This window comes from Notolepis coatsorum (genome assembly GCF_963971535.1).
Source record: "Notolepis coatsorum genome assembly, chromosome: 4".
NCBI lineage: Eukaryota > Metazoa > Chordata > Actinopteri > Aulopiformes > Paralepididae > Notolepis > Notolepis coatsorum.
Window position 1 is genome coordinate 10,751,794 of NC_140168.1, and position 17,665 is coordinate 10,769,458.

Here is a 17,665-nt window from a genome sequence, read left to right on the forward strand (position 1 = left end):
GTCAGTGGAGTGGGATGTTCTGAAGCCAGATTGGAATTCGTAGATTTGATTTTTTTCCGCAAGGTATTTTTCGACCTGTTCGTATAAAAAATGTTCCATGACTTTCGAGATGGAGGTAAGGATAGAAACAGGGCGGTAGTTGCCTGGGTCTAATTTACTGCCTTTTTTGTGCAGGGGTGTTGTCAGGGCTGAGCATACGGTTACATTTCCTAGTATTAACATCAAAGGCCCATAGTTTGGAGTGACTGGTCTCTGTGGCTCTAGTCAAGGCTGAGGTCACTTCCCACACTTATCGAGTTAGGGGCCGCTCCTATTGATTCATATGCGATTGCTGATACTCGTGTACATTTGAAATTTGCGATTTAACTCACCATAATATCAAGTCTTGGGATATTGTGGTGGAATGTGTGGTGGTCTAGCTAGACTAACTTTGGCTCTAAAAATGTCCGAACCCCCCCTCCCACCCCCTCCTAATGTACAGTTTCCTCCCCCTCGTATGTATATATTTTCTGTTATGATCTCTGTTTAACAGTACTGTATATTTGCATATCTTGTATGTCACAAATGTAACAGTACTGTATATCTGTATGACTCATGTATGTCATAAATGTCATGATATATATCTGTATGTTGTGTATGTCATAAATGTCATTATGAATTGAAAATGGGGGAAAGACGAAAGTCTTTCTCTGGTCTGCATCCCCTTAACAATTGTGTGTATTGACCTACTGTATTGTACCCATTCTGCAGTGCAATCTGTTAATAAAGTTTTCAATCAATCAATTCAATCAATCAACTGCAGTGGTTGTGTGACTGTGTTGGTGGTTTACCTGAAGTCGGGTATGCCTGTTGATGTGCTGATACCTGCCCCCGAGTGGACAACCAGGTACTCCGACTCCTTAATCAGCTGAGCCAGATCCTCCACCTTCCTCTTCAACTCCTCTGGACTGTCAAAAGCCTGCCACAGCACCCACGGTTGAGTAAAGAGGCAGAGCAATGGCCGACATTTTCATCTCTGTGCTATGCATAACAGAGAGAATACTTCCACAACCATGTGGAACGCCCTACCCACAGCCGTTAAAAAGATGTGAATCCCTACCCCCACATTCAAAACCGCTCTTAAAGAGCACCTACGGGAGGCTGCAATTCTAAACTGGCCATCGTAAATGTCCAAACCCCCCCACCCCCTCCTAATAGACAGTCTCCTCCCCACCGTATGTATATTTCTCTCCCACCCACCCACCCCCTCCTAATGTACAGTCTCCTCCCCATCATATATATATATTCTCCGTTAGGATCTATGGGTAACAGTACTGTATATTTGCATATCGTATATGTCACAAATATAACAGTACTATATACCTGTATGTCATGTTATGTCACTATGAATTGAAAATGGGGGAATGAATTGATTGATTGAAAACTTTATTAACAGATTGCAGAATGGGTACAATACAGTACGGCTCAATACACACAATTGTTAAGGGGATGCAGACCAGAGAAAGACTTTCGTCTTGTTTACACCAGGGTCCCCCATTTTCAATTCATAGTGACATTTATGACATACACAATATATGACATTTATGGCATAGGGACATACATGACATACAGGCTGACCCTGATGTAAACAAGACGAAAGTCTTTCTCTGGTCTGCATCCCCTTAACAAGTGTGTGTACCGTACTGTATTGTACCCATTCTGCAATCTGTTAAATAAAGTTTTCATTCATTCATGCTCTCTGCATACCTGCTAACTAGTCAACATGGCTAACTAACTAGCATTGGGCACAACTAGTTAGCGTTTGTAGTAAGGCAACTTGCTCGTCCTTACCTCAGGGAGTCCGCATATTCCTTTGTCTGCATAGGGTGAGAGTCCAGCAGCATAGTTTACAGACATGGCTGGAGGAATAATAACTTCTTCCCTATTGCGTTTAACACGTATGTTCTGTTTTGAATTGATATTATTCTCCCCTCTGTTGTGAATTCACAAAGCGTTTTTTTTGCGGTCCCTTTTTAGTGACGTCATTCATAAGTGACGATCACCGAGACCGCGCCCCCTCTCTTTTTCCGAATTGATTGATTGATTGAAAACTTTATTAACAGATTACAGAATGGGTACAGTACAGTACAGCTCAATACATGCAGACCAGAGAAAGACTTTCGTCTTGTTTACATCAGGGTCCCCCCATTTTCAATTCATCATATATGACATACATGTATACAGATAGACAGTACTACTGCTACATCTATACATTGTATCACTGTTTGTGATACAAAAAGCGTCTAAAAAAGAGAGTATATACATTTGACGTAGAAACTACATTGGAGGAGGTGGGGGGGGGTGGGGTAGGTGGGGTGGGGGGGAAACTGTAAATTGGAGGTGGTTGGGGGGGGTTGGGTAGGCGGGGGGGGGGACTGTACATTGGATTATCGACTAAACCTTACTAGTCCCAATAAGAGGGTCAATTGTGTATTATTGGGTTAGGACATTTACTGTACATTGGAGGGGGTTGGGTTAGGACATTTACGGTGGCCAGTTTCGAATAGCAGTCTCCCGTAGGTGCTCTTTGAGAGTGGTTTTGAAAGTGGGTAGTGATTCACATTCCTTTACAGCTGTGGGTAGGGTGTTCCACATTGATGTGGCATAATTGCGAAATGTGTTTAGTTCCTTGTTTGAGCCGAATCTGGGTTTAACATGATTTGTGGAGCTCCCTCTGGTGTTGTGGTCGTGGTATTCACTGACCTTTGGGAAGTATTTTGACATGGGTGTAATAATTCTATCTATTATGTAATAGATATGGTTTATTTAATTTTTTTAAATAAAAGGAAACATTTGCAGTGTATTCCATGCAGCTATCCAGAGGACGAGACATGAAACCCCTCCTGAGTCCTGACTTCTTGAGGTGAGGGCGACATGAAGAAAGCGAAGACATTTTGTAGGGGAAAAGTCTGCCCCAGAATAGACCACAGCCAGCAGCGCCAGTGTGCAGATTGATAAAGAGGACATGAAACACTAGAGGACATTAACAGTAGTGATGTGCATGACTGACCAAAAATAACAAAAAAAAAGACAGAATATTCGAAAATTCGACTTGCCCCCCCCCAAAAAAAACACAAAAATTGCCATTTTCTGTTTCAGTTTAAATTCTGTTAAAATGTTCAGTTTAAGTTAAATTCAGTTATTCTTTTTAATAGAGTGGATCATTAAAATCAAGTTCAAGTTTCAAGTTTCTTTATTAGTTGTCATACAGAAGTACAGAATACTTTTATACAAAATGCTTCTTTCTGTTTCGCTCCAGAGACTGTGCTAGGCAAAAATAGATAAGTATAAAATAAGTATAGCAAGTATAAAATAGAAGTCAAGTACGTAGACAAAAATGTAGACAAAAATGTTCAGTATACATATATACAATGCTCAATGTAGAGTAGAAGTAGCTGAGTTACCATACAATATACTATACAGTGCAAAGCAGAAGTGGGATGAGGTACAATTTAGGTACAATTAACAGTAAGGTGTAATGAGGTATGGGTTGTAGTGCAAATTCTTTACCAATAAATATAAAGTGTGCTTAGGTGTTCTAAAGTGGTTAAAGTGGGTGCTGCAGTGAGTTGTATGTTTAAAGTGAGTGTGTGCGTGTGGATGTGTGTGCTGTGAGTGCATTTGATGGTTGTTACATAGTGTTATTGTTCGTTGAGCATCCTGATGGCCTGGGGATAGAAGCTTCTTCTGAGTCTTTCTGTGCTTGCCATGAGACTCCGGTATCGCTTGCCTGACCGCAGCAGTTCAAAGAGGCAGTTGTTTGGGTGGCTGGAGTCTTTGATAATTCTCTTAGCCTTGCCCATGCACCGCTTGTTGTAAATGCCCTGGAGAGGGAAGCCCCCCTCCAATTGTGCGTTCGGCTGAACGGGCCACTCTCTGTAGTCTGCTACGGTCTTGTGCGGTGCTATTCCCAAACCAGGAGGTGATATTGCCAGTCAAATAAAAGGGTATCGCACATAAATAGGCACTTCAGATAATCCTTCAGAACGTTGATCGCTCAGCTGACCGACAATAAATCAAAATGACACCGCTCACCATCGTAGCCAACCGGTTTTAATAAACAAACAGAAACAGTAGCATGTGCATCTTTTAGATCAATTAGGCTGCCTCTAAATATAAAAATGTATTAATTAAATAAGAATGGTTTGCTTCACTTAAAATATATATATATATATATAATAATTATTATATATTTTTCGACTCCGACATGAAAATCGAATGTGGAGACTGGCACGACTATTCGAAAATTCGAACTCATCCCTAATTAATTAACAGTCAAACAGACTCGCAGGCTACGTTCACACTGCTTTAGAGCTCACTTCTGATTTATTTATTTGCTTCAGCGGTTCTTCAGCGGTTGTTCGTGGTTCTTCAGTGGTTCTTCAGCGGTTGTTCGTGGTTCTTCAGTGGTTCTTTAGTGGTTCTTTAGTGGTTCTTCGTGGTTCTTCATGGTTCGTCAGCGGTTCTTTGTGGTTCTTCAGTGGTTCTTCAGTGGTTCTTTAGTGGTTCTTCAGTGGTTCTTTAGTGGTTCTTCATGGTTCTTCAGTGGTTCTTTAGTGGTTCTTCGTGGTTCTTCGTGGTTCTTTGTGGTTCGTCAGTGGTTCTTCGTGGTTTTTCAGTGGTTCTTCAGTGGTTCTTTAGTGGTTCTTCGTGGTTCTTCGTGGTTCTTCAGTGGTTCTTCAGTGGTTCTTGGTGGTTCTTAGTGGTTCTTTAGTGGTTCTTCAAATATTTATGTGTATACTAGGGTGGTTTTGAGTACTGGCAACTCTTGGTACCAAACTGTAAAGTGTGTAGTTTGTGGTGACTGGTACAGTAAGGATGGCTACCATAGAGGTTATATATCGCATAGCTCCGCTCTGCGTCTACTGCAATACTCTTCCATATCAGTATTAGCACTGAATAAATGTTCACATGCACCTTTACATACCTCATCTGCCTGGTCACACCCCCATCCGCTCCTCTACATAAGCAAGGGTGTGGCCATACTAACAGCTCCTTCTTTAGTTTTCACCACGTCAAGTGCCTGCATGTACCACACTTTGAGATTGCTGAAATATTGAAGAAAGGAATAGGAGCTATGAACAAGGAGCTACGTTGACATTATATCTTTGTTTTCTCTCTCACTATTTTTGAGGAAATACAGCGATAATATCTTCGCCACTGGGGTGTCTAGAAGATGATGATCATTCTGACCTCCACCGGCATTTTCGTATTAGGGGCTTGCGTAGCTGGCCTAATCCCCACCTGCATTCCTCCAAGCTGCAGCTGGACAGGTATTACCTCCGCTGCTGCAGTTGGACGTTGCTTGAGAGGCGCTCGGCTGTTGTGAGAGCTAGCTGCCTCTCCGGGTGAGTGATGGTTTTGATATGCGAGCGCCAGTTGTGTTGCTATGGGGGGGTCCTTTGGACACTTAACGCCTCTTCCTTCCTTCCCTTCTGAATGTTTTGTAATAACGATGTTTTTTTCCAAAACGTATGTTGCTTCACTACATTTGGGGATGCGACATGTGTTGTATGTGAATTGTCTTGATCGCTGGTATAGCTTTCTCTCTACCTAGAAAACAGCGTTGTTTTTTACGTGAGTAAAAATGCACTGGTTTTGTGTATGATGAGAAGTTGTGTGTTCATGTAACGTTAGGCAACGTAGTTGAGCTCACAACTGGCTGGGTTAATAACCCTGCAAAGCTATGCATAGTGGCATGTGATCGAGGGGTGAGTCCCTCTCTCAGCTTGTGATGACAATAAACAGGTGGCGTGTTCACATATTAACAGGGCTGTACCTGTTCAACCGAGTCGTATCAGGGGTAAGGTGGTGAGGGGTGGTCCCCCCGGTTTCCCCCCCCCCCCTCCCCTCAAACATGATTTTGTTTACAATATATTGTTTCACTATGTTTGTGGGGATATGGTGTAACCCCTCAGCTTCTGCTGGGGTTGTGCTCCTGCTTAGAGAAGCAATTTTCTTCTAGAAAAGATTGTTTGGTCGCTGTCATGTGGACTTAGCAAGGCCTGTGGCCAGTTCTTAATTGAGGACTTGTGTCTTCTCTCGTTATGAAAAACGGCGTTCCTCTTACGGTAGTGAGAGTGTACTTTTGCCTTTTTTGTTGTGATGGAGGGTTGTGTGTGTCGTTAAGATCCACAACTGGGTTAGGTGTTGGCCTACAGAAGTCACATGTGTAAGCTCTTGTACCGGGGCCCTTAAAGGGGCCCTCTCTTGGTCTGTGTTTTTCTTCCTTTGAAAAATTCAGATGGCAGGTTCGCACATGAGTCTATGTGAAGCTGTTAAACGCTTCATGTAGCACGCTATGACTGGTGTCATGGCTCTGCTTTGTCATTGCATCGTATCAGGGGTGAGGGGTCATGAGGGGGTGAACTGGTAAAACCTTCCTCCCCTTTTTCTGATTGGTCAGGGGTCAAAACCTCCTGTCCTTCGGGCTTCCTGTCACGTTGCTGGATCAGCGCGTCACAGGGTAGGGAAGGGGGGGGGGAGTTTCCTGGTCCCACGCCATATTGGGCGGTGGGCCACGGAATTCCCCCCGCCATAGAGTACGTCACTGGGCGCGTTTCTATTGGTTGTGAGACTTCTGTGAGTTATTCAGGCTCCATGTTGTGGACCTTTCAGAGTTTCAGAGCCTCCTCCTCAGATTGTCAAGGTGAGTAGAACTTAAAAAGAAGTTCTGCTCTGTTGTATGTGTATTGAGCTTGGTGGGGGATGCAACGCAGAAGAGACGATTTGTTCTTCTGCTTTGCTCCCTACTTTATTGCTCACGTGGGAAGTCTCTCTGGGGGTTCCCCGTCCCCTCCTTTATGGAGCAGGTTGACGGGGTATTGTTTAGGGAGTTCCCTGACTCCTCGCCTGTAATGGTCTGTTGAGTCATGGGTTTCCCCCCGTCATACGGTACGTCACTCCCCGTCCCCTCTTTTATGGAGCATGGTTGACGGGGTGTTGTTTTCCCTCAGCCGCGTCGTATGGGACCCATGTCCGTATTTTTTTCTGTGAAAAAAACGGCTTCTTGTCGTTCTCCCAGGCGGCTTGGAGGAACGGTATCTGGGTTCTTGTTAGAATGTCCATTGATATGTTTTGGGTCTCGACGTGTACATAGTTCTGGCCCTGGGTGCTTCTGATAGGAACCACGCATGGGCTTGCGCGCCTTGGTTGCTCATCATTGAAACAGCGTTTTTATGGGGCAACTGGGATGGAGTTTGTCTCTTTCGAGCGCCAGTGTACTAGGCTTGTCTCAACGAATTCTCGTTCATATCTGGGGGATGTTAACAGAATAGATCAAAGCATTGGTAGAGGGGTCTCACGCCCTTGGGGTGGGCCACCGGACGCGGTACGAAAGGGACCGTCTGGGTGGCGCCCTCTATAATGTTTTGGATCGACACGTGTACCTACCCCCCTCCTGGGACTGGGGATGGCGGCGTGATTAGGGCACGGGACTGATTCTGGTCGCGCCGGGCCAGGTCAGTTAACCCATTGTCCGCCGGGGTGCAGATCTGGTGTTCTGGTACCCTGAGGGACTTGTAGTTTTTTCGGGGGGGAAAATGCCGGATGGGCCCTGTCCGAATACGCTGGCGATGTGGGGGGTGGTGTCACTAGTGACCGCCTGTTGGGGTCTCGATGCTGCGGCGTCGTTGGGGGGGGTCCAGTCCCTTCCTGGGTCTGGGTCCTCCTTCGCGCTCCGCTGCTACGGCCTTGCCACGGGGTTGGGCTTTTGCTCTTGAACCTGTGATATTAGGGGTTGTATCGGGGGTTTGTTCTTTTCCGTTCGTTCCCTAGTGGCATGTGGGTTGCGCGTTTGTGTAGTCCTGGGTAAGTCCCACGGTCTGCTCACCCTGTGCGTTTGAGTTGCTAAACTCCTCTTCGCACAGTCGGATCCGATACCCTCCCGTCCTCCGCTAGGGGGGTCCGGGGGCTCGGGGGCTCGGGTCCTCCCCGGTTCTGATGATCGTGGGGGGCCTCAGCGGGTACATTTGTCGAGCTTCCGCTCTGCTCAGCTCCTGTATTGCAGTAGACGCAGAGCGGAGCTATGCGATATATAACGTACGGTTATGTATATAACCATAGTTATATGAGCATAGTGACGCTCTGCGTCAGACTCACTGAGGACCCCGTGGTCTTGCCTTTGTGGTGAAAGACTTGGGAAGGAGCTGTTAGTATGGCCACACCCCTGCTTATCTAGAGGAGCGGATGGGGGTGTGGCCAGGCAGATGAGGTATGTAAAGGTGCATGTGAAAATGTATTCAGTGCTAATACTGATATGTGTTACAGTTAGCAGGTAAGTGGGAGTTCCAATTGTCGAGGAAAGAGACGGATTCAAAACAAGGTTATCTCTTTATTAAGATAACAAGAGTAATAGAATACAGAACAGAGAGTTGGGTCAGCACTTGTTCAGGCGGTCCTGCTCGTAGGTTCTAGTGAAGCTCTAGCAAAGAACAAGAGAACAGAGCATTCATTATAAAGGCACATTCCAAACATTCCAACGTGTCAATTAGTGACAGCCAGAATGACAGCCAGTGACAGCTCCCAGATGTGACAGACAATTAGTGCGAGACAGCAAATCAGAAGTGACATACAATAAGTGCAACCCAAACAACAGGTGAAGTAAACCAGACAGACAGTAGGGTACCATCCTAAGGTAGGATAGGACCCAGAACGTTACAGATATGGAAGAGTATTGCAGTAGACGCAGAGCGTCACTATGCTCATATAACTATGGTTATATACATAACCGTACGATTTTATTGGTGACCCTTCTGATGAGCTGTTGGAGAGGTTTACCAAAGAGCAACTTCTGAACTTGCTGTGCACTATGATATTGAGCTTACTGCTAGTGAGAAACGTTTAAAAACAACTGCCTTAGATACTTTGAGGGCTGTACTCATTGAGGAGTGTGTGCTTTTGTCTGAGGTGTCTCCCCAACTCTCTGGTGTGGCGGAAGGTGTTGCCATCGATTGGAGGCTTAGAGAGTTAGCATTTAAGGAAAAACAGCTACAACAAGAGCGTGAGCTTAAGGAACAACAGCTACAACAAGAGTGTGAGCTTAAGGAGAGACAAATGTTGCTGGAGCATGAACGTGGGCTGAAGGAGCTTGCATTTAAGCATGCTGCCTTGCAGGCGGGTTATGTGCATTCGGAGTCGCGTTCCGCTTTTGATGTCAGCAAAAATATTAGAATGGTGCCTCCTTTTTTGGAGAAGGATGTGGATAGGTACTTTCCCCATTTTGAATGGGTGGCAACCACGTTGAAGTGGCCTAGTACGGCCTGGGCGCTGCTGCTGCAGTGTGTCCTGGTTTGTAAGGCGCAAGAGGCATATACTTCTCTGTCCCTTGAACAAAGTGCTGACTATGAGCTTGTTAAAGCTTCCATATTGAGGGCTTATGAGTTAGTCCCAGAGGCCTATCGTCAGCGTTTTAGAGGCTATCGCAGGTCGGAGGGACAAACGTATGTTGAATTTGGAAAAGAGAAGGAGAACCTGTTTGATAGATGGTGCACCTCTCAGAAAGCAGAGTCAAAAGAGCAGCCGAGACAGTTGATTCTCCTAGAGGAATTTAAAAACTGTGTTCCTGATACCGTTTCCACTCATCTAAACGAGCGTAAGGTATTGAAGATAGGCGAGGCTGCTGATGTTATGTTCCAGGGTATTCTTCCTGCCATAGAGTTATGTCATTCCAGTGTATTCCAGTATATTCCAATATGACACAGAGCGTTCGAAAAAATCCAGAATGTTCCAGAATGTTCCAAAATGTCGACATCAGATCATGACCTGCACAAAACCATAAATCTATAAATATAGTGTCTAGCGTTTCGTATTAAACTATTTGTACCTCAATGTTGTCAAAAAGCTTGTTTGATGCCGTTTTTGATGTCCGAGCCATAGCAAAGTTATCCAACATAGATTAAAAAAAAGATGAATAAACTTGTCATCCACGATGTATTTCCTTCATGTATTCTTCGGCCACTTCAGGCGAACGGAGCCCGAACCTTTTTCCATTTCCCTCCGCAATTGAAAGATTCGCTGGATAACGTAGGATAGGACGGAGATTTTTCTCATAGAGCTGATGCATCACAACCTTGTAACAGGCTCGTAGAGTTATAGCCTCCCTGCACATATCTTCGTAGAACGACACTTGTTTTCCTTTGTATGTCAGTTTTCCCCATTTCTTATGTGCATCTCTGATGATCGTGTCTCTTATTTCAGTTTTACGCAGGCTAGTATGATGATTTTTGTTTTCCTGTTTTCTGTCCTGCTGAGCGCAGTGAGCTTAGCTCTCATATTGATTTTGGTTTGCTGTCTCTTTTTGACAGGTCGGTATCGGTGGAGAGGCCTGTTGAAATGGAGCTTATGTGTGATAAGGTCTTGGTTTGTGGATGGGGTCCTAGGCCTTATGCCTCAGTGGAGGATGAGCCTGCTATACTCCAGCCAATTACCGCAGTGGAGGAGCCTTTTGTGAGGTCTCGCTTGCCCGAGAATTGGGACAGTGTTTTTTGTTTTAATCAACATTGTTGAATGTTCCTCAGTGGGGAGCATTCAACAACGCTGAAGGTCGTGTTCGACAGGGGCCGACCCATTATCACTGTTGTGGTGGTGGACCGTGGCCCATGACGATTAATGGGTCACAATATTTTGTGTAGTTGAATGTTGTATTAATGATTGTTTTGTGTTTCAGGTGCTATTGGTTGCCTCCTGGGCAACCATTTTAAGGGTGGGGATGTTACGTGCCAGGCTGTCTGCCACTGTGTCCTGTGTTGCCGCAATCAGCTGCTAATTGGGAAGCTGCCTGTCTGGGCTAAAAAGGCCCTCCCCCGCTCCACAGACTGCCACACTGCTACTGGAAGACACTGTAGGAGCAGTGTCTCCCTCCCTTCCACCACATTGACCTTTTGTTTGTGCTAGACATAGTAATAAATATAACCTTTTGGTTTAAACTTGACCGTTGGTGTCTGTCTAGGCTTGGGCGGTATAATTTTTTTCATACCATCATACCTTGCTGACATAATACCCCGGTATACGGTATATGACGGTATGACTTTCATTTTCATCAGCGGGGGGGGGGGGGGGGGGGGGGGGGGGGGGCGTGTTACCAAGTAAACAAATCACGGAACGATGGCCAGTTAGCCCGCAGCACCCTAGTACTACTAACGTTAGCTCTCAGAACGGTAGCCAGAAGCCTGCAGCATCCTAGTGCTAGTAACATTAGCTCTCAGAACGGTAGCCAGTTAGCCCGCAGCATCCTAGTGCTACTATCGTTAGCTCTCAGAACGGTAGCCAGAAGCCTGCAGCATCCTAGTGCTACTATCGTTAGCTCTCAGAACGGTAGCCAGAAGCCTGCAGCATCCTAATGCTACTATCGTTAGCTTTCAGAACGGTAGCCAGAAGCCCGCAGCATCCTAGTGCTAGTAACATTAGCTCTCAGAACGGTAGCCAGTTAGCCCGCAGCATCCTAGTGCTACTATCGTTAGCTCTCAGAACGGTAGCCAGAAGCCTGCAGCATCCTAGTGCTACTATCGTTAGCTCTCAGAACGGTAGCCAGAAGCCTGCAGCATCCTAATGCTACTATCGTTAGCTTTCAGAACGGTAGCCAGAAGCCCGCAGCATCCTAGTACTAGTAACGTTAGCTCTCAGAACGGTAGCCAGAAGCCTGCAGCATCCTAGTGCTACTATCGTTAGCTCTCAGAACGGTAGCCAGAAGCCTGCAGCATCCTAGTACTAGTAACGTTAGCTCTCAGAACGGTAGCCAGAAGCCCGCAGCATCCTAGTACTAGTAATGTTAGCTCTCAGAACGGTAGCCAGTTAGCCTGCAGCACCCTATAGTACTAGTAACGTTAGCTCTCAGAACGGTAGCCAGTTAGTCTGCAGCACCCTAGTACTAGTAACGTTAGCTCTCAGAACGGTAGCCAGTTAGCCCGCAGCACCAGCAATGGTAAGCGTGTCTCATTTAATTTCCACCACTGAAGCGGGTTTTCCCCTATCGATTGAGTCCTCCTGTGTGTAGATAACCAGCTCTGCGTGTGCTCGCTCCACTAGTGAGGACTCTGCTGGCACGTGCTGTGTGTGCACTACAACCAATGCCGTCCCTGTCAAAACTCCTGTTTCAGTGTAATAGAAACTGAAACGCATCTGTGATTTTGACGGTATTGATTTTCAATACCGTCGGGATTTCTAAATACCCTGGTATACCGTAATACCGTCATAACGCCCATGTCTGTGTCCCCCTTATGTTGCTTCCCTCTGAGCCAGGGTCGTAACAGCCTCATACGGCGGTTGTCTACAACAACCGTAGGGTTGGACCGACCCTTTGTGACATCACTACTCTTTGTGACATCACTGTAAAAACAATGGTGCACTAGATCTGCAAAGCAAAGCCGCTGTATACTCAGGGTTCCCACGCTTGCCTTGAAAACATTTTCCATGCTACCTCCTGTTTTTCCAGGTACCATATTAAGTGATGATCTATAGGCCCCTGAAGCTTTCCGCACCCATCCGCGCCCCCCTCCCCTCACACACACAACCCCCTAGGACACCTGACTACTTACTTGATTTAAAAGATGTGACAGTCAAGTCTACATTGTAAATGCTTAGAGATTATGTCTTATTGATAATATCAATGCATGAAATAATGCAACAAGCTGTAGATCAGTGGTCCCCAAACTACGGCCCACGGGCCTGATCCGGCCCGCCTCCACATTTGGCCCGGCAGAGCCCCGGAGCTTTAAAAAAAAATAAAAATAAAGATTTGTTTGGTTTAAGATGGCAGCATCCCCATTGTCGGTGCTGAATGTTTGTTAGTGTTTGATTTTTTTTTTTGGTTTTTAGTACTTTTAAACATCCATTTTTAGTAAGTAGTAGTTTTCATTTGATCCTATACATTTTTCATTCACCGATTTGTGGACTTTTTTTTTGTGTCCTGAAAGGCGCCTTATAAATAAAATGCATTATTATTATTATTATTATTATTATTATTATTATTATTATTATTATTATTATTATTATTATTATTATTATTATTATTATTATTATTATTATTATTATTATTATTATTATTATTATCATCCAGGAGGGAAAGACACTTTGGATAGTATAGGACTGCATCTCTGCCTGTCCTGGCCAGGAAACACTTTGCAACTGTGATCTCCTCTGGCAGTAGTTGGATATTGTAATGTGTGGCGAGGGGTTGCAGCAATTCCACTGAGAGAAACTGGTCTGAGGCTGGATAACATGCATGCCTGTATTCAAGTCGAGTTCAAGTTCAAGTTCCTTTTATTGCCACACGGCCATGCCGGTGGAATTCAAGCACGTGCAGGTGGTAGCTGCGACAATACACCACAAAAACATAAAAAGACACATGGAACAGTAAAGTACAGAAAACACCACCTAGAACAAATACATGACAGAAACAGTACAGTACGAAAAACTATAGATGACAGTTCAATGTAACCTAGACCAGAAGAAACATAACAGCAGGGGGTAAATTTAGGAGGAGTTGGAGTTAAGCAGTTGTATGGCCTTAGGAAAGAAACTGTTATTGAACCTAACTGTGCAACTGCCCAGTGACCTGAACCTCCTACCAGATGGGAGGTGTTGGAAGAGGTGATGAGCTGGGTGCAGGGGGTCACTAATGATTTTGTGTGCGCGTGTGATGGTGTGATGTTTGCGTATGGAGTCCAGGGTGGGGAGTTTGCAGTTGATGATTTTGGATGCCCTTATAATGATCCTGTCTAGTCTGTGTAGTGTGTGTTTGGGTGTGTTGCCGTACCATACAGTGATGGATAGTGAAATAATGTTTTGTATTATGGCTGTGTAGAATTGTATCATTAAGTTCTTCCTAACCTTATACTTCTTGAGTTGTCTCAAATGAAATAGTCTTTGATTGGCTGTTTTGAGTAGATGAGTGGTGTGATGATCCCAGTTTAGTTTATTGCTGATGTATGTTCCTAAGTATTTGAATGTGTCTGTGGCTGAAATGGGTTGATTATTGATGAGCATGGGTAACGTATGCCTCTCATACGTTGTTCTCCAACTCATGAGACTTGACTTAAGCCTTTGCACTCCCTGCGGAGCATAGGCCACTGACGATTTCTTTCCATGTTGCGCAGTTTTTGGCCTCCCGAACGATGTTGTGCCATCCCAGTCCAGCCTCTTTCATTTCCCCTTCCCAAGAACGGCGCCAGGTGTTTCGAGGCCTGCCACGTTTCCTCTTTCCAGGTGGGTTCCATCGTAGGGCTTGCCGGGTGATGTTTGTGTCTTCCTTTCTCAGGGTATGGCCTATCCACATCCACTTTCTCTTCTTTATTTCTTCTGGCGGGGGTAGTTGTTTTGTGCGCTCCCACAGGTCCAGATTTGTAATGACATTTGGCCATCTCACTCTTAGAATGCGGCGGAGGCAGGAATTTATGAAGGACTGTACTTTCTGCTTCAGCCCTACGGTTGTCTTCCAGGTCTCCGAGCCATACAGGAGGACTGATTTAACATTGGAGTTAAAGATCCTCAGCTTTGTGTTGGTTTTTATTTCGCGAGACCTCCATACTCGACCAAGTAGGTTGTATGCCGTTCTTGCTTTTCCGATTCGCACTCTGATGTCTTCTTCTGTGCCACCCGCTGTATCTACTACGCTCCCAAGGTAGGTAAAGGAGTTAGTTTCTTCGATGGCCTCTCCCTCTAGTTCAATGTTTTGCTGGCACTTTGTGTTGATCTTCATAATCTTGGTTTTTACCCTATTGATCTTCATTCCTAGAGTTGAGGCTGTTTCCTTTAGTTTGTTGGTCTTTTGTTGCATTTGCTGGTGACTGTGTGATAAGAGAGCTAGGTCATCTGCAAAATCGAGGTCTTCAAGCTGGTGCATCAGTGTCCACTGGATGCCGTTTCTGGCTCCTTCTGTTGTCTTCTTCATGGTCCAATCAATGGCCAGCAGGAACAGGAAGGGGGACAGCAGGCAGCCTTGTCTCACTCCGGTCTTTATCTCGAACGGGTTTGAGGGCTCCCCTCTGTGCAGTACCCTACTTGTCATCCCGTCATATGATCCTCTGATGATGTTGATGTACTTCGGTGGGATTCCATAGTGCTCCATCAGGTGCCACAGACTGTTCCTATCTAGACTGTCAAAGGCCTGTTCGAAATCGATGAAGTTGATGTATAAAGAGCTGTTCCATTCCAGGGACTGTTCGATGATGATCCTCAGTGTGGCGATCTGGTCTATGCATGACCTTTCTTTCCGGAATCCTGCTTGATGGTCTCTGAGGAGCATGTCAACGGCAGTCTTCATCCTATCTAGAATTATCCGGTTGAATACTTTGCTGGCGGTTGAAAGTAGCGTGATCCCCCGGTAGTTCTTGCATAGTGCAAGGTCCCCTTTCTTTGGTATCTTCACTATGTAGCCTTCTTTCCAATCTTTGGGTATCCTTTCTTCTTGCCAAATTTTCCTCATGAGGGGATGGAGTGCTTTGATGCTTGTAGTGATGTCGGTCTTGAATGCTTCACTCGGAATGGTGTCTGGTCCTGCTGCTTTCCCATCTCTCAATTGTGATATTGCTTTCCTAGTTTCTTCTTTTGTTGGGGGGGTCATTTTCAGTGTGAGTGTGTCTGTTGCTGCTTGTATATCTGCTGGGATGCTCGCTGGTGCTCTGTTGAGCAGCTCTGTTGTTCTCCAACTCATGAGAACCTGCTCTCAAGCTCTTGCAGCATTCTGTCGAGGGCTGGATAGAACAGTCTCTGTCTCAGCTGATCTCCTGAGCTGAGGTCTGAGCTTGTGCCACAAGATGACTCAACTACTGTACATACTCGTCCATCCTTTTCTGCTTCCTCCTTTGGATCCCACATATGGCCTTTGTCCTGTCATACATGTCCACTGCCATCTCTGAGGTGCGATAATCTTTGAGTGTGTCCTGCACTGTGCTTTTAAATAGTACAGAGCTAGAGCTAGGTGGTCTGTAGGTACTGTATATTTATTTCATAAATAGTGTTATTTATTTCATTAACACTTTCAGTGTTTTCCTTTTTACCCTGTTGAATGCCACCATCCACGGCCAATGTTAACGTTAATATCGCCTAATCTATGTTTTAAATTATGGCTATGTGTCTAATCTGCCCGTCGCTTATCAAAGACTCATTTTCCAGTCAACATTGGCAAGGCAGATTGTATTTTTATCGCTTCATTTCCGTTTGATAGCATTTTGAAAATCACCCGTTTTCCGGGGAAAACAACCCATGCCTATGATAATCGCCTTTTACTGGAATATTCCAGAACGTTGTCATTTGTCGGCATATTTATGAATCGTTTTCAAATAAACGCTAGATGATCGATAGTATATGTGTGCGCACGCACGCTCGTGGCGCGAGCTGATAATCGCTGCTCTTATTTCCTCATGGCTTTTACAGTCAAAACAGCCATATCACATATCACATAAACGCTTATATATCCGTGAAAACGAGTCTGATTATCCTAACACTGATAACATAGATTCCTTACCTGAGGTCAGATGGTATCCAAATGGTTTATTCCAATTTCCGATCGCCATTCAAAAAAATCGATAAATGTATTGATCCATCGTGTGTACAGTATAACACATGATCCGCGCAGCTCAGAGGCTCCAGAATGAACTCTGGTAGACCCCGGCTGCATCAGTGGAGTCAGATGTGGAGTCAGAAATCCGTTCTCCCATTCACTTTCATTGAGTCCATTCCAAAAGGGCGATTTACCATCTGGGAGACGATAGGGGGCGGTTTTTTCACATCTGAGCGCCGGCGGTCCCTGGATCTCCAACGGTAGGCTTGCGTGATGCAATATGATTTCAGATCGCAAAAAAAAAAAAAAAAAAAAACACCCGAGAATACTCTGGCGTGGCATTCAACGGTCGGGGCGTAAACCCGTGAGTGGCATACAAAGTGTTAATGGTGTTATTATTTATTTCCTGATTTTTCTGTGAAGATCCCGGAAAGGGTTATTAATATTTGGTTATGTGTGGCTTTCTGGAAAACAATAAATGTTTACGTTTAGGCACCCCTGCGATCGTCACACTTTTTCTGTTACAAACTGACCCCGGCCCCCACCAGAGAAGGGAAAAATTATGTAGCCCTCACAGGAAAAAGTTTGAGGACCCCTGCTGTAGATGAACAACAATTTATTGAACTGGAACTTTGAGACACATGGGCACTGGGATTGATATATGTTCTCTCTTCCACTCCTCTCCTATATATCTCATCCTGTCCTCTTCTCTCCACACCTCCCCTCTCGTGTCTGCTCCTGTCTTCTCTTCCTACTCTTCTCAACTCCTCTCCACTCTTTTCCTCCGTCATCCTCTTCTTCTCTTTCATCTTCGCCCCTCTTCTCTTCCTCCTCCCTCTTTCCTTCTGTGCCTTCCTGGCTCCTCCCCCTCTCCACTCCTCATCCTCCTCTCTACAGTCTGAAGATCTGAATGGTCATGATCAATGATTTAAAAGAAATGTCTCAACCCAAATGTTCCTATTATTAGTATCATTTATTTACCGAAAAAAATGATAAATCACAAAATAGTTCAAAGTAGAACAAGACTAGACTGGTCATGTCAACTAGTATAGAAGTAATGGCACAGCCTAATGTGAAAATGTATTGGTAGTTAGCTAGCAATTCAAGCTAGCCAACACTAGCTAGTTA

At 45.0% G+C, this 17,665-nt stretch overlaps 2 protein-coding genes across 2 annotated transcripts in view; both read right to left on the reverse strand.

Moving 5' to 3' along the window:
• Nucleotides 1–1,994, reverse strand: part of sirt6 (sirtuin 6) — a 45,473-nt gene extending 43,479 nt beyond the window's left edge. Inside the window, exons 1-2 of the mRNA XM_084313184.1 lie at nt 1,831–1,994; nt 831–958 (exon numbers count right to left, since the gene is read on the reverse strand). Coding sequence (XP_084169310.1) covers nt 831–958; nt 1,831–1,896 — 194 coding nt within the window. The 5' untranslated portion in view covers nt 1,897–1,994. The remainder of the gene's footprint in view (nt 1–830; nt 959–1,830) is intronic.
• The window catches only part of LOC311226401 (uncharacterized protein), a gene marked incomplete at its 5' end in the record, with an annotated part of 864,333 nt that overhangs the window by 323,602 nt on the left and 523,066 nt on the right, over nt 1–17,665 (reverse strand). The gene's annotated exons all lie outside the window — the stretch shown is intronic.